General features: G+C 42.5%; 1 protein-coding gene across 1 annotated transcript; it reads left to right on the forward strand.

Annotated features, from left to right (window-relative positions):
- The first annotated feature begins 1106 nt into the window (after window positions 1-1106).
- Window positions 1107-13601, forward strand: LOC138360967 (DDRGK domain-containing protein 1-like). Its single transcript, XM_069320450.1, has 2 exons — window positions 1107-1335; window positions 13366-13601. The coding sequence occupies exons 1-2, from the start codon at window positions 1107-1109 to the stop codon at window positions 13599-13601; spliced, it is 465 nt and encodes a 154-aa protein (XP_069176551.1).
- The last annotated feature ends 11697 nt before the right edge of the window (window positions 13602-25298 follow it).

Consider the following 25298-nt stretch of genomic DNA (forward strand, 5'->3'; position numbering starts at 1 on the left):
TTTCACGCCAGCCAGTGTCAGCCATTGTTCCTCTCTCCACAGCCCAGCCGCAGGACAGCAGTATGGGACAGGGGAGGACACCACCAGTCTCACACCAGACATCGCCGGCCTCTGCACTTCTTCCAAAATTCAAGATAATGCAGACCGACCACTTTCCTACAGCATATGGAGTAGTAACGGCGATGGAAAAAGAACAACCAGAGCTCAAACTTTCCATTACAGTCAACCTGAAGGGAGAAATAATAATGATACCTCAAGACCAACAGACTGCACATTACTTAGAGCAGGTAAGAGTCCTGCAGGGGAAACCTGTGTGCTTGGTAAAGCTGGACCCTTCAGAACGACGCACACGAGTCGTGCTTTTGGGATATCCATTCGACTTTCCCCTGGATCCAGTGCTAGAACACAAGCAAGTCCTGAATGCGGAACGTTGCCACACAAAAGTAGACAAGGCAGCGACGCGTCAGGTTCTGGTGACCGTCATGGGACATGTGCCAGAAACTTTCGGTCTTGGAAATTGGGGGACTTACCGACAGAGGCCATACGTCCCGGAACCCCTACGCTGCTTCAGGTGTCAGAAATACGGCCACCATCAGTCACGCTGCACAGGACAGGAGAGATGCGGAGTGTGCAGCCTGAGACATCCCACCAAAGACTGTATTGCCAAGCACAAGGCAAACCAGACCACAACAGCCAAATGTCCTAATTGTGGAGGCAAACATCATGCCTGGAGCACAACCTGCTCTGCACGGAAACAAAAAGTGCAGACAGCTCAGGCCAGGATCAACACACTGCCCAGCAATACATACCCCAACACCAACGTCTGGAACACTCGTGCACAGCCACAACAGCCACCCGCTCTCACAGAGCAAAATTTCCCGAATCTGTCAATTCCGAATCAGACATTACACGAAAGTGTTGCAGAAGTCCAGCAAATGCAAAAGAGCAGAAAACACTTACTTTCGGAATCTGCTCACCAGCTATACAGTTTTACCGAAGTCCAGCTGAAAACCATCGTGAAGATCATGGCAGAGACCATTATCATTTGCCTACAGATGACGCAGAACGCCTCACAACAACAGACTCAAGACATCACTTGTGTGATAATGGACAAGATCGTGCAGCAGACCACAGTTACACGAGAAATAGACAGTCTGAGACAGGATGGAGCACGAGAGGACAAACGCCGCAACTTGGACATACTGACTACCGACAACAGTCGGATAGTCAAGACACCGGAACATCAACATTCACAAACGCAACTGCAAGAAGCAGTGACCACCCACGATCAACGGAATCTTCCACCACAGGAGATAGACAACAACAGCCAATGCAGTCTGATATGCAGCAACGCCAACAAAGGCGTATTGAACAGCAGAGATGCACAGGTTCCGCCAACACAAGAAACGGCCACGAGCAATCAATGCAGTCCGACTTGCAGCAATACCAACAACAAAGTGATGGACCACAGTTATGCACAGATTCCAACAATGCCGGGGTTGACCACGGACAATCAATGCAGTCCAACCTGCAGCACTTCCAACAGCATAGCGATGGACCACAGTTATGCACAGATTCCAACAACGTCGGGGATGACCACGAACTATCAATGCAGTCCGATTTGCAGCGACACGACTTGCGAGGCGGAGAATATAGAGGTCGATTCCGAGGAGTTCTAGTAGAACAAGCAACACCACCCGAACCCGTCGTCTGGCCATTACGAATTCTGCAGTGGAACATACAAGGTCTTGGAAATAAAAAACACACACTTCAGGAGGCTGCAATCAGCACGAAAGCAGATATAATCGTTTTGGAAGAAACTCTTTTCCCAGCCACGAAATCCTTCAGATTAGCTGGATATCAGCACTATGTTCTACCGTATGAGCGGGGGAGACAAAGAGGATTAATGACCCTAGTCAGAAACACCATACCTAGCAAGAAAATGGACTCAGTTTCATGTGGGGATGGAGTAGAGGTATTAGCAGTTACAGTGATTATGGCTAATTTTGAGCTCCTCATATACAACGTCTACAAGCCCCCTAGACGTAAACTAGAAGCAGAGGCAGTGCTTACCTTGGCCACGCAGGAAAATTTAATTCTTGCTGGAGATTTTAATGCTCATCATCCAGAGTTAGGTGCAACTGGGCCAGCCAATGCAGATGGGCGCCATTTAGCTGCAGCTCTGCGAGAAGTACCTGAAATTACACTTCTCAACACTGGGGAACCCACTCACATTCTAGGAGGTTCCCTTGATCTTACATTCATCTCAACAGCACTCCAGCAACAGGCGAAGTGGGAAGTAGACCCGGTGATCACCAGTGACCACTATGCTACTGTCACGACACTAAACCTGGCACGACCTCCTACACCTCCTGCGCAGCCTCGGTGGAATTTAGGAAAGGCCAATTGGAATGTATACCAGGAAGAACTTGAAAATTGGTATGCAACGTACACGCCACCTGAGGATTTGAACATACACGAGACCAATCTGCAGGAAGCCGTTGCAGCTGCTGCGAACACAGCTATTCCAATCATTATCACAGGTAACACGAAACGAAAGAACTATTGGTTCTATAGTAATGCCGTTAAAGAACAGAACCACTGAGTCAACATCTTCAGAAAACATCTAAAGAGAAACCCCACACCAGAAGGAAGAACTCTGCTACGAGCGGTGTTATCTGAAGCAAGGCGAGTTTCTAGAGAAGTAAAGGAGGCAAGATGGTTTGAGTGGTGTCAAACTCTAAATGAACATAGTAGTCTTGGCAAGATATGGGGTCAGATTAAAACTATATCAGGTCGACCAGCCCGACCACAGGCATGTATTCAACCATTGCAGGAGGCTGAGAGACTTGCTCTCCAATTTGCAGAAAGAACAGCTTCATATCAGCTTCCTGCAATGGTCCGAAGGCAGCAAGAACACTTAAAACAAGAGAGGATGACAGTCATTCATGTGGGCATAGCTGTAAATGACGAATGTGACTGTCCCTTCACCGAACAGGAACTAAGCAGAGCCAAAAAAGGTGGTAAGGACACTGCACCAGGTGCTGATAACATTACATACTAAATGATCGCACATGCAGGTCCTGCTGGAGACCGAGGGATATTGGACGTCATCAATGCGTCTTGGCAGCAAGGCAAACTCCCGCCCTCTTGGAAGAAAGCAGACATCATACCGATTCCTAAGCCGAATGAACCTGGCAATTACAGACCCATTTCATTAACATCATGCGTTAGTAAAACTGCAGAACGGATGGTCTTAAATAGGCTACTGTGGAAGACTGGAGCCCTTCATAAACACATATTTGGCTTCACTAGAGGAGTCGGTACTGCAAACTGCATAGCAACATTACTAGGAACAGTTAACTCGGGTCCAGCTATAGTGGTCTTCCTTGATCTGGAAAAAGCGTTTGAACTTGCAAGCCCGCCAGCAATACTACACACCTTAGTTAAAAAAGGTGTGAGGGGGAAAATGCTAGCATGGATTCAAGATTACCTAAGTCACAGGTATGCCAGAGTAAAGTTGGAAGGACAAGTGTCGGACTACCACTTGCACGAGAATGGGACTCCACAAGGAGGAGTCCTCAGTCCTAGTCTTTTTAACATCCTTATGGAAAACCTTGTTACCATGTCCTTTACAGAAGGGGTTACATTGCTAAGCTATGCTGATGATCTAGCATTAGTCATTACGGGTCCTTCACTTCTAAATAAAGCTCAAGGTGCTTTAGATCAAGTGACATCTGAATGCAGTGTTTTAGGGCTAAAAATATCTGCACAGAAGTCTAAGGCGATGAGACTAGGTGGCAACGCTCCAGACAGGCACCTACGCATTCAGGACATTAACCTTCAGTGGGTTACACAATATCGATATTTCGGAGTGTGGATTGATTTTAAAATGACATTCAATAAGCAAATTCAGTATCTAAAGGAGAAAGCAAAGTCACGAATAAATATAATGAGAGCAATCACAGGGCCCCGTCTAGGAGCGGGACACAAAGTGTTAAGAATGTTGTACATACACGCCGTTCGTTCCCTGGTTGATTATGCAGCACCTGCCTTACTCACTCTTTCTCCTGGTCAGTGGGCAAACGTTGAGGTTCTTCAAAATGATGCATTGCGAGTCATAACAGGTGCTCCCAGATGGACTAAAATCCTGAACCTAAGACTAGAGACAAAGCTAACGTCGATTGAAATAAGGGTAAAGGGGATTGCTGAGTGTATGCTGACCAAGATATTGACTAGACCTAGAATCAGTTCACTTAAAGATATGATCACTGGAGCACTAACTCTGGACAGAAGAGCCTCCAATGGCAACAGGTGGACCCCTTGTGCGATAAACGCCATCGATACATTCGATATGGCAAACACAGTCACTGAGAGGGGTGTCGACGACATACATGCAGACTTTGTTATACAAGCCCCTTGGGAATCTCTGCCAGCAGACTTTCAGATTATGGCTCTTGACGGAAAGAAGAACCAGACACATCCTCATCTGCTACGTAACATTGCACAGATGCATATAGAAGCAAACATGGCATCCGTCAGCTTCACTTACTTCACGGATGGGTCAGTAGACCAGCAGGGACGGGAAACCGGAGCTGCAGTTAAAGCAGGAAACTCTGTATATAGTTGGAGGCTCTCAAATGGGTGTTCGACTTTACAGACTGAGATGCTAGCCATTCAAAAGGCTTTGGAACATGCTCTTGCTGAACACCGACAACATGTTATCATCCATACAGATTCGAGAACCGCCATTGAAACCTTGCAACAAGAACACATATGTGATAACATCCATCTGATCACCAATGTCTTATCATTCATGCACACACTCCAACGACAAGGCCGACGGGTGCTTATCAACTGGGTGCCAAGTCATGTGGGACTATTAGGTAATGACATTGCAGACGAAGCTGCAAAACTTGCTACTAAGAGGAGGAATGTAGACATTTACATACCGCAGAGTCTCTCCCAGATGAAGAAAGTGATTCGAAACAGAGCAATGCAAAAGATGTACAGTGACCACAACACAGCAGTTGCAACATCAGGATCTGCGGGTTGGTACAAGAATTCAACCAACTACGAACCACTTCGTTTGATGAACGGGGGCAGTAGAACAACAGAAGTGCACTTACATCGCATCAGGCTTGGATACCCATGTGCATGGGAAATAGGCTTACAGGTTCCGGAAGGTGAGAGGAAATGTCGACACTGTGGAGAAATGCCCGACAGACCACTGGAACATTATCTAACACAGTGCACAGTTACAAACCCGTTAAGATTTCACCTTCGATTCAACAGAGCAGAGGAAGTTGTTAAACACATATGGCAAAATCTTACTGAAGCGACCATACGAGTCATACATACTCATCCTCCGCCCAGGTAAAACAGAAACGAGCATCACTTAGTGGGCCTGCCAGAGGCTTAGGGCCCGTGCAGGATTATCCCTGCTAAAAAGAAAAAAAAAAAAAAAAAAGCAAGCAGACGTAGGTAATCATCAACAGATGGCGCTAAATACGGAATATAATATGGCAATTAATAAACTTTATAAACGTCTTACTTAATGCACATAAATTATATTAGAAAACGAGCCTCGTCTTGAAAATAACTTAATCTTAAAGAATTAATAACAGTTTGAATTAAATTAAACGAAATATATATATATATATATATATATATATATATATATATATATATATATATATATATATATATATATATATATATATATATATATGTGTGTGTGTGTGTATATCACGAAAACAAACACGTGATTTAAAAATGTGACAATGTCAGACCACGGAGGAAAAATGAAACAGGAATTTCCTTAAGTACTTTCGTATATTAAAACATCTTCAGAAGGAGTCAACTCCTTCTGAAGATGTATTAATATACGAAAGTACTTAAGGATATTCCTGTTTCATTTTTCCTCCATGGTCTGACATTGTCATATATATATATATATATATATATATATATATATATATATATATATATATATATATATATATATATATATATATATATATATATATATTACTATATTACACTAATTCAAACTGTTATTAATTCTGTAAGAATAAGTTATTTTCAAGACGAAGCTCGTTTTTCATATAATTTATGTGCATTTATATATATATATATATATATATATATATATATATATATATATATATATATATATATATATATATATATATATATATATATATATTTATATATATATATATATATATATATATATATATATATATATATATATATATATATATATTTTAGTATATTTTGGTAGCTGTCTTTCCTGTAAACATATATTATTAAATATGACCGAAAAAGTAAGATTAATAATTCTAACACGAATTTTCTCAATCTTTCGTACATTACGCTTCACTGTTGGAGGTAAATCAAAAATCACTTCTCCAAAATTCATTTTTATTTCTAGTCTGACGCGACACGGGCGCGTTTCGTAAAACTTATTACATTTTCAAAGACTTCACAAATACACAACTGATTAGAACTTACGTCTCTCTGATATTATATCTACATTTGAGTGAGGTGGGAAGGGTGATGTGGCATTAACACAAGACAGAACAGGAGGGGATATTAATAGGGTATTAAAAGTATCAACACAAGACAGAACAGAAACAATGGGTATTGAATAGAAGTGTTTGTAGAAAGCCTATTGGTCCATATTTCTTGATGCTTCTATATTGGAGCGGAGTCTTGAGGTGGGTAGAATATAGTTGTGCAATAATTGGCTGTTGATTGCTGGTGTTGACTTCTTGATGTGTAGTGCCTCGCAAACGTCAAGCCGCCTGCTATCGCTGTATCTATCGATGATTTCTGTGTTGTTTACTAGGATTTCTCTGGCGATGGTTTGGTTATGGGAAGAGATTATATGTTCCTTAATGGAGCCCTGTTGCTTATGCATCGTTAAACGCCTAGAAAGAGATGTTGTTGTCTTGCCTATATACTGGGTTTTTTGGAGCTTACAGTCCCCAAGTGGGCATTTGAAGGCATAGACGACGTTAGTCTCTTTTAAAGCGTTCTGTTTTGTGTCTGGAGAGTTTCTCATGAGTAGGCTGGCCGTTTTTCTGGTTTTATAGTAAATCGTCAGTTGTATCCTCTGATTTTTGTCTGTAGGGATAACGTTTCTATTAACAATATCTTTCAGGACCCTTTCCTCCGTTTTATGAGCTGTGGAAAAGAAGTTCCTGTAAAATAGTCTAATAGGGGGTATAGGTGTTGTGTTAGTTGTCTCTTCAGAGGTTGCATGGCTTTTCACTTTCCTTCTTATGATGTCTTCGATGAAACCATTGGAGAAGCCGTTATTGACTAGGACCTGCCTTACCCTACAGAGTTCTTCGTCGACTTGCTTCCATTCTGAGCTGTGGCTGAGAGCACGGTCGACGTATGCGTTAACAACACTCCTCTTGTACCTGTCGGGGCAGTCGCTGTTGGCATTTAGACACATTCCTATGTTTGTTTCCTTAGTGTAGACTGCAGTGTGGAAACCTCCGCCCTTTTCCATGACTGTTACATCTAGAAAAGGCAGCTTCCCATCCTTTTCCGTCTCGTAAGTGAAACGCAGCACGGAACTCTGCTCAAATGCCTCCTTCAGCTCCTGCAGATGTCTGACATCAGGTACCTGTGTAAAAATGTCGTCAACATACCTGCAGTATATGGCCGGTTTCAAGTTCATGTCGACTAAGACTTTTTGCTCGATGGTACCCATGTAGAAGTTTGCAAACAGGACACCTAGGGGAGAACCCATGGCGACCCCATCTACTTGCTTATACATGTGCCCATCCGGGCTCAAGAAGGGTGCCTCTTTAGTACAAGCTTGGAGTAGTTTCCTCAGAATACTTTCTGGCATGTCAAGAGGAGTACAGGCTGGATCACGATACACTCTGTCGGCTATCATTCCGATTGTCTCGTCCACAGGTACGTTGGTAAACAGCGATTCTACGTCCAACGAGGCTCTTATCCCTGTGGCCCGTGTGCCCCGCAGTAAGTCCACAAATTCCTTTGGAGACTTCAGGCTGAAGGCGCAAGGAACATAAGGAGTCAGCAGGCCGTTGAGTCGCTTCGCCAGTCTGTACGTGGGTGTGGGTATCTGGCTAATGATTGGCCGAAGTGGGTTTCCAGGCTTGTGCGTCTTAACATTTCCATACGCATATCCAGGTTTATATTCCCCAATGATCTTTGGCAGGTGGAGTCCGGATTTCTTGGCGTTCACAGTTTCGATCAGTTTGTTGACCTTTGCTTTTAATTCGGCTGTAGTGTCCTTCGTTACCCTTTGGAACTTAGTTTGGTCAGAGAGTATGATGTTCATTTTCGCCAGATATTCGTCTTTTTTAAGAATGACATATATTGGCGACTTGTCACCACTCCTGACAACTATCTCCTTGTTCTCACGAAGGCTGTATCGATAGATACAGCGATAGCAGGCGGCTTGACGTTTGCGAGGCACTACACATCAAGAAGTCAACACCAGCAATCAACAGCCAATTATTGCACAACTATATTCTACCCTCCTCAAGACTCCGCTCCAATATAGAAGCATCAAGAAATATGGACCAATAGGCTTTCTACAAACACTTATATTCAATACCCATTGTTTCTGTTCTGTCTTGTGTTGATACTTTTAATACCCTATTAATATCCCCTCCTGTTCTGTCTTGTGTTAATGCCACATCACCCTTCCCACCTCACTCAAATGTAGATATAATATCAGAGAGACGTAAGTTCTAATCAGTTGTGTATTTGTGAAGTCTTTGAAAATGTAATAAGTTTTACGAAACGCGCCCGTGTCGCGTCAGACTAGAAATAAAAATGAATTTTGGAGAAGTGATTTTTGATTTACCTCCAACAGTGAAGCGTAATGTACGAAAGATTGAGAAAATTCGTGTTAGAATTATTAATCTTACTTTTTCGGTCATATTTAATAATATTTGTCTACAGGAAAGACTGCTACCAAAATATACTAATATTAAAGTGCACGACCCAGCAGCAAGGAATCAAGCCTTCACGATAAAATATCGCCAGGATCTGATTCGTGATCAGATATACAAGGCAGAGAATGAAATCAAAGACAACAAAACGCAACTACTTCATGCTACAAACGAGTGGAGAAATAGCAACATCGACCATAGTATCCGTACCCGCATTGAACAACACCTCGACATCCTCACAGACCAACATCACCTCAGCACTGAAACAAGGATTATCAAGAAACTAACAACATTATATGGAGGACCTATGGCAATTCCACGACCAAGAGATGACTTCCTGAACCTTGCAGGAATTAACCTCACTGAGGACCAAGTCACTCTCCTAAATCTGGGCATAAACTGTCATGTTATGTCCAGACCGAGTGAAATGGCCCGGAAAGTAGAGTTGGAAATTCTGTTGGACGACATATTCGACCTCGAGACACAAAAGAAGGTCACTACCAAATATACCTTACAAGCAGAACTTATTGCAGAAGGAGGAAAGAATCGAGGCAACTACAGAAGCACCATACTGTCCCCCGAGCTTAAAGCGGCAGCTAAAAGCCTTCGTGAGAACAAGGAGATAGTTGTCAGGAGAGGTGACAAGTCGCCAATATATGTCATTCTTAAAAAAGACGAATATCTGGCGAAAATGAACATCATACTCTCTGACCAAACTAAGTTCCAAAGGGTAACGAAGGACACTACAGCCGAATTAAAAGCAAAGGTCAACAAACTGATCGAAACTGTGAACGCCAAGAAATCCGGACTCCACCTGCCAAAGATCATTGGGGAATATAAACCTGGATATGCGTATGGAAATGTCAAGACGCACAAGCCTGGAAACCCACTTCGGCCAATCATTAGCCAGATACCCACACCCACGTACAGACTGGCGAAGCGACTCAACGGCCTGCTGACTCCTTATGTTCCTTGCGCCTTCAGCCTGAAGTCTCCAAAGGAATTTGTGGACTTACTGCGGGGCACACGGGCCACAGGGATAAGAGCCTCGTTGGACGTAGAATCGCTGTTTACCAACGTACCTGTGGACGAGACAATCGGAATGATAGCCGACAGAGTGTATCGTGATCCAGCCTGTACTCCTCTTGACATGCCAGAAAGTATTCTGAGGAAACTACTCCAAGCTTGTACTAAAGAGGCACCCTTCTTGAGCCCGGATGGGCACATGTATAAGCAAGTAGATGGGGTCGCCATGGGTTCTCCCCTAGGTGTCCTGTTTGCAAACTTCTACATGGGTACCATCGAGCAAAAAGTCTTAGTCGACATGAACTTGAAACCGGCCATATACTGCAGGTATGTTGACGACATTTTTACACAGGTACCTGATGTCAGACATCTGCAGGAGCTGAAGGAGGCATTTGAGCAGAGTTCCGTGCTGCGTTTCACTTACGAGACGGAAAAGGATGGGAAGCTGCCTTTTCTAGATGTAACAGTCATGGAAAAGGGCGGAGGTTTCCAAACTGCAGTCTACACTAAGGAAACAAACATAGGAATGTGCCTAAATGCCAACAGCGACTGCCCCGACAGGTACAAGAGGAGTGTTGTTAACGCATATGTCGACCGTGCTCTCAGCCACAGCTCAGAATGGAAGCAAGTCGACGAAGAACTCTGTAGGGTAAGGCAGGTCCTAGTCAATAACGGCTTCTCCAATCGTTTCATCGAAGACATCATAAGAAGGAAAGTGAAAAGCCATGCAACCTCTGAAGAGACAACTAACACAACACCTATACCCCCTATTAGACTATTTTACAGGAACTTCTTTTCCACAGCTCATAAAACGGAGGAAAGGGTCCTGAAAGATATTGTTAATAGAAACGTTATCCCTACAGACAAAAATCAGAGGATACAACTGACGATTTACTATAAAACCAGAAAAACGGCCAGCCTACTCATGAGAAACTCTCCAGACACAAAACAGAACGCTTTAAAAGAGACTAACGTCGTCTATGCCTTCAAATGTCCACTTGGGGACTGTAAGCTCCAAAAAACCCAGTATATAGGCAAGACAACAACATCTCTTTCTAGGCGTTTAACGATGCATAAGCAACAGGGCTCCATTAAGGAACATATAATCTCTTCCCATAACCAAACCATCGCCAGAGAAATCCTAGTAAACAACACAGAAATCATCGATAGATACAGCGATAGCAGGCGGCTTGACGTTTGCGAGGCACTACACATCAAGAAGTCAACACCAGCAATCAACAGCCAATTATTGCACAACTATATTCTACCCACCTCAAGACTCCGCTCCAATATAGAAGCATCAAGAAATATGGACCAATAGGCTTTCTACAAACACTTCTATTCAATACCCATTGTTTCTGTTCTGTCTTGTGTTGATACTTTTAATACCCTATTAATATCCCCTCCTGTTCTGTCTTGTGTTAATGCCACATCACCCTTCCCACCTCACTCAAATGTAGATATAATATCAGAGAGACGTAAGTTCTAATCAGTTGTGTATTTGTGAAGTCTTTGAAAATGTAATAAGTTTTACGAAACGCGCCCGTGTCGCGTCAGACTAGAAATAAAAATGAATTTTGGAGAAGTGATTTTTGATTTACCTCCAACAGTGAAGCGTAATGTACGAAATATTGAGAAAATTCGTGTTAGAATTATTAATCTTACTTTTTCGGTCATATTTAATAATATATATATATTTATATATATATATATATATATATATATATATATATATATATATATATATATATATATATATATATATATATATATATATATATATATATATTGTGACGATAATCTCTTTCAAGAGAGATTGAGCCTGCTCTTCCCTACATAATTACGTCAAAATACAAGATACTATATACAAGATACGTTCACCAAGTATCGCCAAACGTTTTGCCCAGAGAGCAAATCGTACCCAGCACACCTGGCCACCGCCGTAACCAGCTAACTGCTCATCCTCTGCTTGCCTGTTGCTGATTGGCTGGTGTCTCGTCTCACCTGCTCTCCGCCACCACCACAAGTCGACGTCTGGGCTGCAGTGCGCCTGTCTCGTCAGAATATCTCAGTTCTCCATGCAGTTGACATCTCTCGCTGGTAGACTAAGCCTTGGCTTTCGTGTACTAAGGGAGGTGGCAGCTCGAAGCCAGTATTCCAGCACTCATATTTTATTTTGCTATCACTGTAACTTACTTGTCTTAGCGTAACTTTTCATTTGACAGTGATTATTCATGTTATTTTGTTTGTTGACTTGTCTTGCATATTTTTATGAGAATGCCTTTATTCATGTCTTGTTTTTCTAGAGTAATTAAAATTTCATTGTTTATATACTTGTGTTTTGTGTCTTCCCATTACCTTACCACAGACGAAAGGACCAACTTTTCTCTTCTTTTTTTATTATGTGACGAGGCCCTGCCCCTAGCTTTTGAAACAGCCGAACACCAACGCATTACCGTCACATAACGTGGGGGCCTGTCCTAGGAGCTTCACTCAGGTACTGGTGCCAAGTAGTAAATTTATGGTAAGCGTATTTGGCTTTGGTAACGTAGCTTTTTACTATTTTCATATTCAATTTTATTTTCAAATGGTGCTGTGTGTATTGTGCATTCCGAGAGTAGCATATGGTGAAGGTGAGACAACTTTGGATTACGTGGTGACTGTAAGACTCAGTCATTCTCTTAATTGGTCATCTCTTCCTCCGTGTTATTACTCGTGTTTACCATCTTTTGTCCCTAGGATATTTCTCATATTTTCGGCAGATCATCATATTGGTACTGTGGTCTGTCCCCGGGTCAAGTGCACCTAATCTTCTGCAATCTGACAGTAGGAGGATAAAGAGGGCCATAGTTCCTCTCGCTCGAACTTTAGTTGCTGAATTGGGACCTCAGCAGCAGTTCTCGTCACCAGTTGACACCTCGCACCCTAACACGTCGGTCAGAGATGATATTTACATTGGTAGGGAATTAGCCTTCTTTTTCAGAGCACAAAAGTTCGCTAATTCTGTAAGTATCATATTAATTTCAGTGGGAAAAACTTGCTTATGTCCTATAGAGACTCGGCAAGGTATGCCTACATTCTTGGACTACCAATTTTACTTTTGAGGCAATTAACTGTTTCATTTGTGTTAGAAACTCAGTTTCGCTTGTTTAGTAGGATTTTCTTGCCCTAATCCTCTTACATGAGTACCGGGTACAAGATTTCCTGCGACCTTGATTTAATAATCATTTATCATCTTGAAATTAACATTAATTGTTAAGGATTCCACATGAGTATCAACTACAAGTTCCCTACCAAGCCAACAAAAATGAAATACATAACCTGTTACTGGGTCATCTCTTAGAGGAAGGTAAGATAGACTCTGAAACTCACGAAACTTACTTTATTGCAGATAAAACTGATTTGACAACGATGAAACTCAAACTAGAGCTGGCCAAGATCGAACGCGAGCAGCACAGAGAAGCCTTCGAGCAACAAAGGGAAGCAGCTGCCATACGAAAGGAAGAAAAAGAACGTGAAATCGCCCTCAAGGAACGTGAAGCTGCCATAAGAAAGGAAGAACAAAAACGTGAAATCGCCCTCAAGGAACGTGAGCTTGAGGGCCTCGAGGAAAGAACAAGAACGTGAGGTTGCATTACTCCGTGAGCGGGAACGAGTACAGCTTGAAACAAAACAACGCCAATTGGAGATGCAACACGAACATGACAAACAACAAGCAACCCTGACTATGGAATGTCGTCAACGAGAATTCGCGTTGGAAACTTCACACCTCGCTCAACGCCAGCAAGCTACCGCCAATCTTCCCGTCAGTTTCAATATATCACATGCAAGTAAGTTAATGCCACCATTCGTAGAAACAGAAGTTGATGTGTTTTTCACCACCTTTGAAACCCTTGCTAATCAACTTAGTTGGCCTGCCGACCAATGGGCAACCCTTCTCAGAGTACATCTTACAGGTAGAGCTGCAGTTACACTCAGTACTTTGGCGTCTGAGAATGACTACCAGACTCTGAAACAAGCAGTGTTGGACGCCTACCTTCTCTCCACTGAAAGTTATCGAAGGAAATTCCGTGACCACCTGAAGGCAAGTACCACTACCTTTCTCGAGTTTGCTAATACCAAAAGGAGATATTTTATGAAATGGCTGGAAGCAGCACATGTCTCTACCTTTGCAGAACTCGTCAACCTCATGCTAGTTGAAGAATTCTTGAGGCGTGTGCCGCCTCCTGTCCGTCTATATTTAGCAGATAAAGAAGAAACCGACTACCTAAAGTGTGCTAAGTCGGCTGACACTTACAGCCTCATCCACCGGCTGACACCAGAACCATCCTCCAGTAAGAAGTCGTGGTACAGTTACGAGAAAGTGAGTACCGATCAAGCTGGCTCGCAATTGTACTGTAAGTATTGTAGACTCTATGGACATACCATAGATAAATGTGGTAAGTCTCAATACAAAGGAAACACCGAAACGCCAAAACCCAAACAGACTCCTCCTAAGTCCGGTAAGCCTGTGATGAATGTTGGTGTTCATGTTAATGATCTTTCTCTTTTCAGTAAACACCTGTATACTGGAACTGTCTCTGCCAACTGTTCAAATCCGGAGGGACGTTTCAAACTGAAGATCTTGAGGGACACAGCGGCTCTTCAATCGATTATTTTGAAGTCGGCTGTGCCCAATATCGCCAACACCGGAGAAACTGTCTTCATCACTGACCTCACTGCTACCACTCCTTATCCTCTCGCCAGAGTCCACCTGGATTGTCCCTTCGTGACCGGAGAAGTCCAAGTCGCCGTCAGGGAAAAGCCTTTTCCCATGCCTGGAGTGCAACTTCTCCTGGGCAACGACTTGGCAGAAGACCTGCAACCGACCAACCTGATCGTCATGGACAAACCCCAGGTGTGTACCTCTGTGATGGATAATCCCATTTTTGAGTATGTTCCAGCAAAGGTTCAAGAGAGTGATGAAGTTTCTCCTCCGGTTTTAGTGACCACCCGTGCAGAAGCTGCACGACCACAGCCAGCTGACTCTACTGCTACCGCTGTCCCTCAAGACCCTCAGAAACTACCCCCGAATCTAACCAAGTTGGAGTTCCGTAAGTTACAGAGGGAAGATCTTACCTTGACACCATTATTTTTCCAGGCTGAGACTCAACCTGACAGTATTTCTGGGTTCTTCCTAGAGAACGAGTTGCTCTACCACAGATATAGACCCAGTAAACTGAAGGAAGAGGACGATTGGGCCAACGTCGAACAACTAGTGATTCCTGCCAGCCTGCGGCCCACTATTCTACACCTGGCCCACGGAGCACTCTCCCACTACGGATTTAACAAGATTTACCATGGAATCCGTCAAGACTACTACTGGCCAGGTATGGTAAATAGCGTCAAACAGTACGTCAAACATTGTCATACATGTCAGATGGCAGGTAAACCGAACATCTCTATTCCCAGAGCACCACTGACTCCCATACAGGTGCCTGCGGAACCTTTCCACAGACTTATTATAGACTGTGTTGGTCCTTTACCTCGGACCAGTTCAGGTAATGCTTATATCTTAACCATCCTGTGTCCTACCACCAGATTCCAAATAGCAGTTCCAGTAAAGAACATTACGGCTGCTACGGTTGTGAAACACTTATTGAAGATCTTCACCCAGTATGGATTTCCAAGGGAGGTTCAGAACGACTGTGGCACCAACTTCACCAGTGATCTCTTCAAGAGGACACTGGAAGAGTTCAACATCAAACAGGTATTGTCCAGCCCCTATCATCCTGCTTCACAGGGTTTTCTTGAGCATAGTCATCAGACTATTAAAGCACTCCTGAAGAAGTTTTGTAATGAAACCTCTAAGGATTGGGATAAGCAAATTGACCTTATAATGTGCATCTTTAGAAGTCTTCCCAATGAGTCCCTAGGAGTATCTCCTTATGAGATGCTCTACGGACGTAAGTGCCGTACTCCCCTCAAGGCTTTCAAAGACTCTCTACGAGATGCCACCTTCAGTGAGCATCAGAATGTGCCCCAGTTTCTTCAAAACCTACAACACATTCTAGAGAGGGTCCGCAGTTTTGCCCAAGATAATCTATTGAAAGCACAGGAGAGGATGAAGACTCATTACGACCAGACCAGCAAAGTAAGGAAATTTAAACCGGGAGACTTCGTACTTGCTTATTTCCCTATCCCAGGTTCTTCTTTACAAAACAGGTTTTCAGGACCCTACCGCATCAAGGAGTGCAGAAACAACCATAACTACGTTCTAGAGACTCCAGATAGGCGGCGGAAGACCCAGTTGTGCCACGTCAACCTCCTGAAGCTATATAACGGTACTCCTCCCACTGTCATGATTAATTACTCATCATTTAAAGAGCCATACATCCACAGTGAGACCTTCCCTGCTTCTCCTCCCGAAAGCACTGACAAGGAGTCAGCGCTTTCTAATTCGGAAATCCTAACTGATCTTCCCAACTATTTTCAGGACAATCATAGTGCACCTCTCATCAAGATCTTCAAAGAACATCAAGAGTTGTTCCGAGATGATCCTCAAGAGTGTAATGTTACCCAGCACGACATCCAACTGCTCCCCGACACCCGGCCGATTCGTCAACCCTTCTACCGAATCAGCCCTAGCAAGAAGGAAGTCATGCGTGCTGAGGTGCAGTATCTCTTGGATCATGAACTGGCTACACCTTGTGAGTCCCCCTGGGCCTCACCCTGTATCTTGGTGCCAAAACCCCAAGCTAAGGTGAGACTGTGCACGGATTTCCGTAAGTTAAATAATGTGACTGTCAAGGATGCATACCCCTTGCCAAGGATAGATGACATTCTTGACGCCATTGGTAATGCCCAGTACTTGTCCCAAGTGGACTTGCTTAAGGGGTATTACCAAGTGTGTCTAACAGAGCGAGCCAAAGAAATATCTGCCTTTATCACTCCCTTTGGACTTTTCAGATATGAACGCCTTCCTTTCGGACTATGTAATGCCCCGGCCACCTTTCAGAGAGCTGTCAACCGCGTCATCCAGGGCTTGGATAACACCTACGCCTATTTGGATGATATCGTCGTAGCATCCAACACCTGGAGCGAACATCTGCTCCAGCTGCAACGACTGTTCGCCAAGCTCCTGACAGCCGGCCTTTCCATCAACCTGGGCAAGTCCACCTTCGCCAAAGGTAAAGTGCGTTATCTGGGTCATGTAATTGGGAGTGGCAGCCTAGCTCCGTTAGACACACACACTCAAGCCATCCAGCATTATCCACAGCCTACCACCAGGAAGCAGCTCCTGCGCTTCCTTGGTCTTACCTCCTACTACCGTAGGTTTGTGAGAAATTTTAGTACAGTCGCCACACCATTAATCATTTTAACCAGTCCCAAGCAACGGTATAATTGGACCATGCAGCAAACCGTTGCTTTCGAACAACTCAAATTCCTCCTCTGTTCTAATCCCATTCTCGCCTCGCCAGATATCACCAAGCCTTTCGTCCTTCATGTCGACGCAAGTGGTACCGGCATCGGTGGTGTCCTGATGCAGCAGCGAGGCGAGGAGGTTCTACCTGTCAGCTACTACAGCTACAAGTTGAAACCCCACCAGAGGAACCACAGCACTATTGAAAAGGAGCTACTCTCCATCGTCCTGAATCTCCAGCACTTTGCTCCATACCTACAAGATGCCAGGTCTACCACCATCTTCTCAGACCACACTCCACTCCGCTTCTTACATCAAGCCCAATTCCATAACCAGCGTCTTCTACGATGGGCTTTATATCTGCAAGATTTCAACCTGGAGATCCGCTATATCAAGGGTTCTGACAACATCATAGCCGACGCCTTCTCCAGAGTCTATGAAGTAGAAGCAACTCCAACTATTACTCCACCACATGAAGACGTAACTTCTTCCAGAACCGCAGGCTTCGGGGGAGAGTTGTGACGATAATCTCTTTCAAGAGAGATTGAGCCTGCTCTCCCCTACATAATTACGTCAAAATACAAGATACTATATACAAGATACGTTCACCAAGTATCGCCAAACGTTTTGCCCTGAGAGCAAATCGTACCCAGCACACCTGGCCACCGCCGTAACCAGCTAACTGCTCATCCTCTGCCTGCCTGTTGCTGATTGGCTGGTGTCTCGTCGCACCTGCTCTCCGCCACCACCACAAGTCGACGTCTGGGCTGCAGTGCGCCAGTCTCGTCAGAATATCTCAGTGCTCCATGCAGTTGACATCTCTCGCTGGTAGACTAAGCCTTGGCTTTCGTGTACTAAGGGAGGTGGCAGCTCGAACCCAGTATTCCAGCACATATATTTTATTTTGTTATCACTGTAACTTACTTGTCTTAGCGTAACTTTTAATTTGACTTGTCTTGCATATTTTTATGAGATTGCCTTTATTCATGTCTTGTTTTTCTAAAGTAATTAAAATTTCATTGTTTATATACTTGTGTTTTGTGTGTCTTCCCATTACCTTACCACAGACGAAAGGACCAACTTTTCTCTTTTTTTTTTTTATTATGTGACGAGGCCCTGCCCCTAGCTTTTGAAACAGCCGAACACCAACGCTTTACCGTCACAATATATATATATATATATATATATATATATATATATATATATATATATATATATATATATATATATATATATATATATATATGACTGAAAACTCACACCCCAGAAGTGACTCGAACCCATACTCCCAGGAGCAACGCAACTGGTAACTACAGGGCGCCTTAATCCGCTTGACCATCACGGCCGGACAAAAGGAAGTGGTAGCCGAAGCTATTTGAACCACTTCCCAGCCGGCAACTCGGATGGTAATCTTGGGCATAGCATTTCACCAAATCACCTCATTCTTTGGGGCAAACGTGAGGAACACAAATGTGAAGAAGCCTGAATGGTCCCCAGGACTATATGCGACTGAAAACTCACACCCCAGAAGTGACTCGAACCCATACTCCCAGGAGCAACGCAACTGGTAACTACAGGGCGCCTTAATCCGCTTGACCATCACGGCCGGACAAAAGGAAGTGGTAGCCGAAGCTAATTGAACCACTTCCCAGCCGGCAACTCGGATGGTAATCTGTAATGGTAATCTGGATGGTAAAATACCACTTCCTTTTGTCCGGCCGTGATGGTCAAGCGGATTAAGGCGCCCTGTAGTTACCAGTTGCGTTGCTCCTGGGAGTATGGGTTCGAGTCACTTCTGGGGTGTGAGTTTTCAGTCACATATAGTCCTGGGGACCATTCAGGCTTCTTCACATATATATACATATATATATATATATATATATATATATATATATATATATATATATATATATATATATATATATATATGTGTGTGTGTGTATATCACGAAAATAAACACGTGATTAAGAATGTGACAATGTCAGACCACGGAGGAAAATGAAACAGGAATTTCCTTAAGTACTTTCGTATATTAAATACATCTTCAGAAGGAATCAGATTCCTTCTGATTCCTGATTCTCTCTCTACAGAGAGAGAGGTGAGGCTTTTGCAAGCTACACGATCGGCCATTGCTATTAATCGGCCCTGAAGTGCATAATTACTCCATCAGCGATCCAAGGATTGCATCGTCGGACAACAATTACGTTAAGTGGTTTGGTTTAGTGTTCAGAGCTCTTACATTGTAAACTTTACCCTTGGTTCGTCGTTACACCACGCTCCCTCCTCTAAACACAAGTACGTTCCCAGTGAACCTAATTTACCCCTTCTATTAATCCATAGTGTCATAATCCACTATGTGTAAACAATTGTTAAACCATATTGGGTTTCCAGCGTGTGTTGAAGCAGCCTGAAATGAGACGAATTCCTTCACCACGCTAGTGGGTCATGTGCTCCAGCAGGTTCGAGATGACGCCATCACCAACCACGCTACCGTTCACTGTCACAGCTAAGCAACTGATCTTTTTGTTAATTTACTGATTAATCTCTCATACGTTGTCGAGATTTAATAATATCTTGAATTTATATTTCATATACGTGAGCTAGGAATTTAATGATATTTCTCATAGCCTCATGAACTTTTAGATAGGAACAATGTTCTTGTCTAACATTTATATCTATATGATCTTGTCATTAACCAAACTATTGAATACTTATACAAATTATATTTCTTAGTAGGTTTTACTAATTTCTTTCGAGGAAGAACCAGCCTTGATTAAATGTTCTAGGAGTAATTCAGCTTCTAGTAGTAACCCCCAATTGTGAAGTTTGAGAATGTTCAACTCTTGAATAATGATTATTCTTACAGTCCATTAATATTCAACAAATAATTCTTGATGATTATATTATCCACAGGCACTGGTATCTCAGTCCTTTTTATTACATTAATTATCTGTTTCCCTTTTCAGTAAAAATAGGGTGGTCCTTCGAGTAATTCAATTTAATATATTAAATATCATTATATTAAGAGTTAGCTTTGCTTCACAACAGAAGGCTTATTGGCCCATACTTTCTCTTGCTGCTTCTATGTTGGTTTGGGGTCTTGAAGTAGGTAGAATATAGTTGTGCATTAATTGGCTGTTGATTGCTGGTGTTGACTTTTTGATGTGTAGTGCCTTGCTGATGTCGAGTCTCCTGCTATCGCTGTATTTATTGATGATTTTGTGTTCCTTGTTAAGATTTCTCTGGTGATGGTCTGGTTGTGAGAAGAGATTATATGTTCCTTGATGAAGTCCTGTTTGTGCATAGATAATCGCCTAAAGACGTTGTTGTCTTGCCTATATACTGAGTTCTTTGGGGTTTACAGTCCCCAAGCAGGCAGGTGAAGGCATAGACGACGTTGGTTTCCTTCAAGACTTTCTGTTTGGTGTCTGGGGAGTTTTTCATGAGTAGGTTGGCCGTTTTTTGTTTATGTAGTAAATTGTCAATTGTATTTTCTGTTTTTTTGACGTTCCTATCAAGAATGTCTTTCTGGACCCTTTCCTCTATTTTATGAGCCGTCAAAAACAAGTTCCTGTAAAACAGTCTAATAGACGTAAAAGTGTTGTGTTATTTAACTCCTCAGAGGTTGCATGGTGTTTCACATTTCTTCTTATGACGTCTTCAACAAAACCGTTAGAGAAGCCATTGTTGACTAGGACCTGCCTTACCCTATTGAGTTATCCATCGACTTGCTTCCATCCTGAGCTGTGGCTGAGAGCCCGGTCGACGTAAGCGTTGACAAAACTCTTCTTGTTCCTGTCTGGGCAGTTACTGTTGGCATTGAGGCCCATTCCTATGTTTGTTTCCTTAGTGAAGACTGCAGTGTGGAAGCCTCTGTTCCTTTCCGTAACTGTTACATCTAGCAAGGGCAGCTTCCCATCATTCTCCATCTCCTACGTGAAACTCAACATGTAACTTTCTTTTACAAAATGTACTGTCATGAATAGTAATAAATTCAATATAATACTGAATACAAAATTCCAGTAATAGAGAATAGTTTACAGAGTGGTGGATTTACTTAGTCTTCGTTGTGCCACAGATTCTTACTGAACCGGCTCATTTTTTTCTTTATGTCGAATTGCGGTACAGTTTGATGTGTGCGTCTGTGTCTGAACAACGACTGTGATGTTGTACTTCAATAGTTTAAAGGTAATTGTTACTATATACACCGACCTTTGATGGGGACGGATTTTTCTCAGCAAGAGCAAAAGACGAATGAGAGTGTGAGAATAGTTCAGGATAAGTAATGATAGATCGGCCTCCTAAACCAATATATATTGGGATCTTCAGTGAGGATATATCGGGATCTTAAGTAAGGATATATCGGGACCTTAAGTGAGGATATATCGGGAGCTTATATGAGGATATATAGTGATCTTAAGTGAAAATATATATCAGGATTTTAAGTGAATATATATATCGGGATCTTAAGTGAGGATATATCGAGATTTTAAGTGAGAATATATTGGGATCTTAAGTGAGGTTATATCGGGATCTTAAGTGAGGTTATATCGGTATCATAAGTGAGGTTATATCGGGATCTTAAGTGTGGTTATATCGGGATCTTAAGTGAGGATATATCGGGACCTTAAGTGAGGGTATATCGGGATCCTAAGTGAGGATATATCGGGATCCTAAGTGAGGATATATCGGGATCTGAAGTGAGGTTATATCGAGATCTTAAGTGAGGATATATCGGGATCTTAAGTGAGGATATATCGGGATCTTAAGTGAGGATATATCGGGATCTTAAGTGAGGTTATATCGGGATCTTAAGTGAGGATATATTGGGATTTTAAGTGAGGAAATATCGGGATCTTAAGTGGGGATATATCGGGATCTAAGTGAGGATATATCTGGATCGTAAGTGAGGACATATCGGGATCTTAAGTGAGGACATATCGGGATCTTAAGCGAAGATATATCTGGGTCTTAAGTGAGGACATATCGGGATCTTAAGTGAGGATATATCGGGATCTTAAGTGAGGATATATTGGGATCTTAGGTGAGGACATATCGGGATCTTAAGTGAGGATATATCGGGATCTTAAGTGAGGATATATCTGGATCTTAAGTGAGGATATATCGGGATCTTAAGTGAGGATATATCGGGGTCTTAAGTGAGGCTATATCGGGTTCATAAGTTGTATTTTGTATTTTCTCGCCACGTGATTGTCGAAGATATTAAGGTGTTTACAAAGTTAGTGCCGAGGGCTCATGTATGCTCACCTTGTTCGGAAAATTCATTATTGTCGTTACTTTCTAACGCATCATTCTCTCATTGTGTCATGTTCTAGTGATTTTTTCTTTATTATGCACCCTATACCCATTCCGCGATCAGTGCTGGAAAGGGCTACAGAGCCACATAATGGGTACAGGATCTGAACTCCAGAGTTGGTTTAGCTCAGCAAGTAACAATCTTTTGAAGCTAGTTATACAATTATTAAATGTTACATACACATGTACATATATACAATCATCTACACAAATACATATACACATCTATAATATTTTTATATTACAAGTGATTCAACAAGAGGCTCACAACAGTCACTATACAAGGAACTTTACATCTATAGTGAGTCACACAGTTACTAGTCTTGCTCCACACCCATCCAACTGGGCGGCAGCTTTACAGTCATGTGCTCCACACTCACCTAACTGGGCGGCAGCTTTACAGTCATGTGCTTCACACCCACCCAACTGGGCGGCAGCTTTACAGTCATGTGCTCCACACCCACCCAACTGGGCGGCAGCTTTACAGTCATGTGCTCCACACCCCACCCAACTGGGCGGCAGCTTTACAGTCATGTGCTCCACACTCACCTAACTGGGCGGCAGCTTTACAGTCATGTGCTTCACACCCACCCAACTGGGCGGCAGCTTTACAGTCATGTGCTCCACACCCACCCAACTGGGCGGCAGCTTTACAGTCATGTGCTGCACACTCACCCAACTGGGCGGCAGCTTTACAGTCATGTGCTCCACACCCACCCAACTGGGCGGCAGCTTTACAGTCATGTGCTGCACACTCACCCAACTGGGCGGCAGCTTTACAGTCATGTGCTCCACACCCACCCAACTGGGCGGCAGCTTTACAATCATGTGCTGCACACTCACCCAACTGGGCGGCAGCTTTACAGTCATGTTCAAGCTGCACCTTCAATAACCTAATTTTGGATACTTCACTAAGATCCCCGGCAACACATTAACATCTAGAAGTCTGCTAACCTAATTGGATGACCCCATAGACGTGCGGTTCTTCCTGCATAATAGAATGATGACACTAGACGCGAGAGTGGAGGGTTACATAACCTTATTCTGCAAGAAGTGACGAGAGAAAACACTGCATTATGCTAGTGAGAAAACCTTAAAAGTTTTGTATAGTTTCGTAAATCACTGGTCACCTTTTGGATTACATTAACTGCAAGATGGTATTATATAAATGGCTCGGCTGTTCATCAATATCTACACCTAAAAATGGGGTTTTGAACCCCTCTAATTACAGCTGTCTTGCTAAGTTGTTAAGCTGCCCTTCAGGGTGTTGGCACCGCCTCTGCTATGTATAATTGAGTCAAACTTGCAAATATTTGCTTAAATTTTATTGATTATATGTATTAGTGATCCATTCGTATGATTGCATTTAAGACATTGCTAAGACCATTATAGGCATTTTTTGTTATATATTTACAATAAGTCTATGTTTTCTGTCAGTCAAGACATTGTAAATATTCTTTTTGGACATCAAGAAAAGATAATTTTGTTTTAAAATTAACGTGTCTGTAAATCCAAGCGGACAAATCAATATTATCTCAGCAGTATTGAATCTAATATGAAACGACATGAATTTTTAAAACACCTCTTTCCCATAAATTGGAAATACCGCCACTTATTTCTTAAGAAATGAAAATACCAATATTTCCTTAATTATGTATCTGGACTAACATACGAAAAGAATGTTGTATATTCCAACATCAGACACAGAGGAAGGTCTGACAAACACATTAACCTACCAACCATAACCAAATTAATTAAAGAAGGAACATAATGATAACAGGACAACATTAGGCATCAAAGACCGGGAGACTCTGATGGCAACTAGGTACCAAAGGCTCTAATACATGGAAACTTAAATTAATGAAACCTCAACTTGTATGCAATGGTCCCACAATGTAGACATACAGCAGGGATACAGTTGTAGTGGATGTCGTTATGGTAAAGGGTTTTTACAAAAACATTAAATGAGTCTAAACTATGGATACATGTTTATGAGTCACATACACTCAGAAAAATTCAGACTGATCTGTGTACAGAATGAAGAGGATCCAAACAGATTAATATTTACTGGTGGGTTAAGATGTAAAGCTGAAATGAACAACAGAAAACTGAAATAATACAAGTGTGACTAGAAATTAATATACTTTAATAAGATAAAAACTAGTACAGGGATTATATAGCTGCCAAAACAACGAAGCAAACGCAGTTACTTCAAACCCACGTTAAGAAAAAATCATGTAATGAACGAAGTAACGAGTTTGAAAATGAATTGAAAAATTCCATGGCAGATTGTGTTAGATAGGAGTTGAACAATTTATTTCAAGAAGTTATTCAGAACAAGGAGGGATGCCACACCTGAACTAAACACACTACACTCAAACACAACACTGTTGCCCACACTCACAACAAGGAGGGATGCCACACCTGAACTAAACACACTACACTCAAACTCAACACTGTTGCCCACACTCACAACAAGGGATAATGACACACCCGAGTAAACTAATTAAAGCAAAGACAAAAACATGTAAACAATATATCACATTCGATGCTGAGAAAATAATAAAACCTCTAATAATGTTAGGCTATAAAAACGAGAATTAAAA

Source organism: Procambarus clarkii, unplaced genomic scaffold (assembly GCF_040958095.1).
Source record: "Procambarus clarkii isolate CNS0578487 unplaced genomic scaffold, FALCON_Pclarkii_2.0 HiC_scaffold_135, whole genome shotgun sequence".
NCBI classification, from domain to species: domain Eukaryota; kingdom Metazoa; phylum Arthropoda; class Malacostraca; order Decapoda; family Cambaridae; genus Procambarus; species Procambarus clarkii.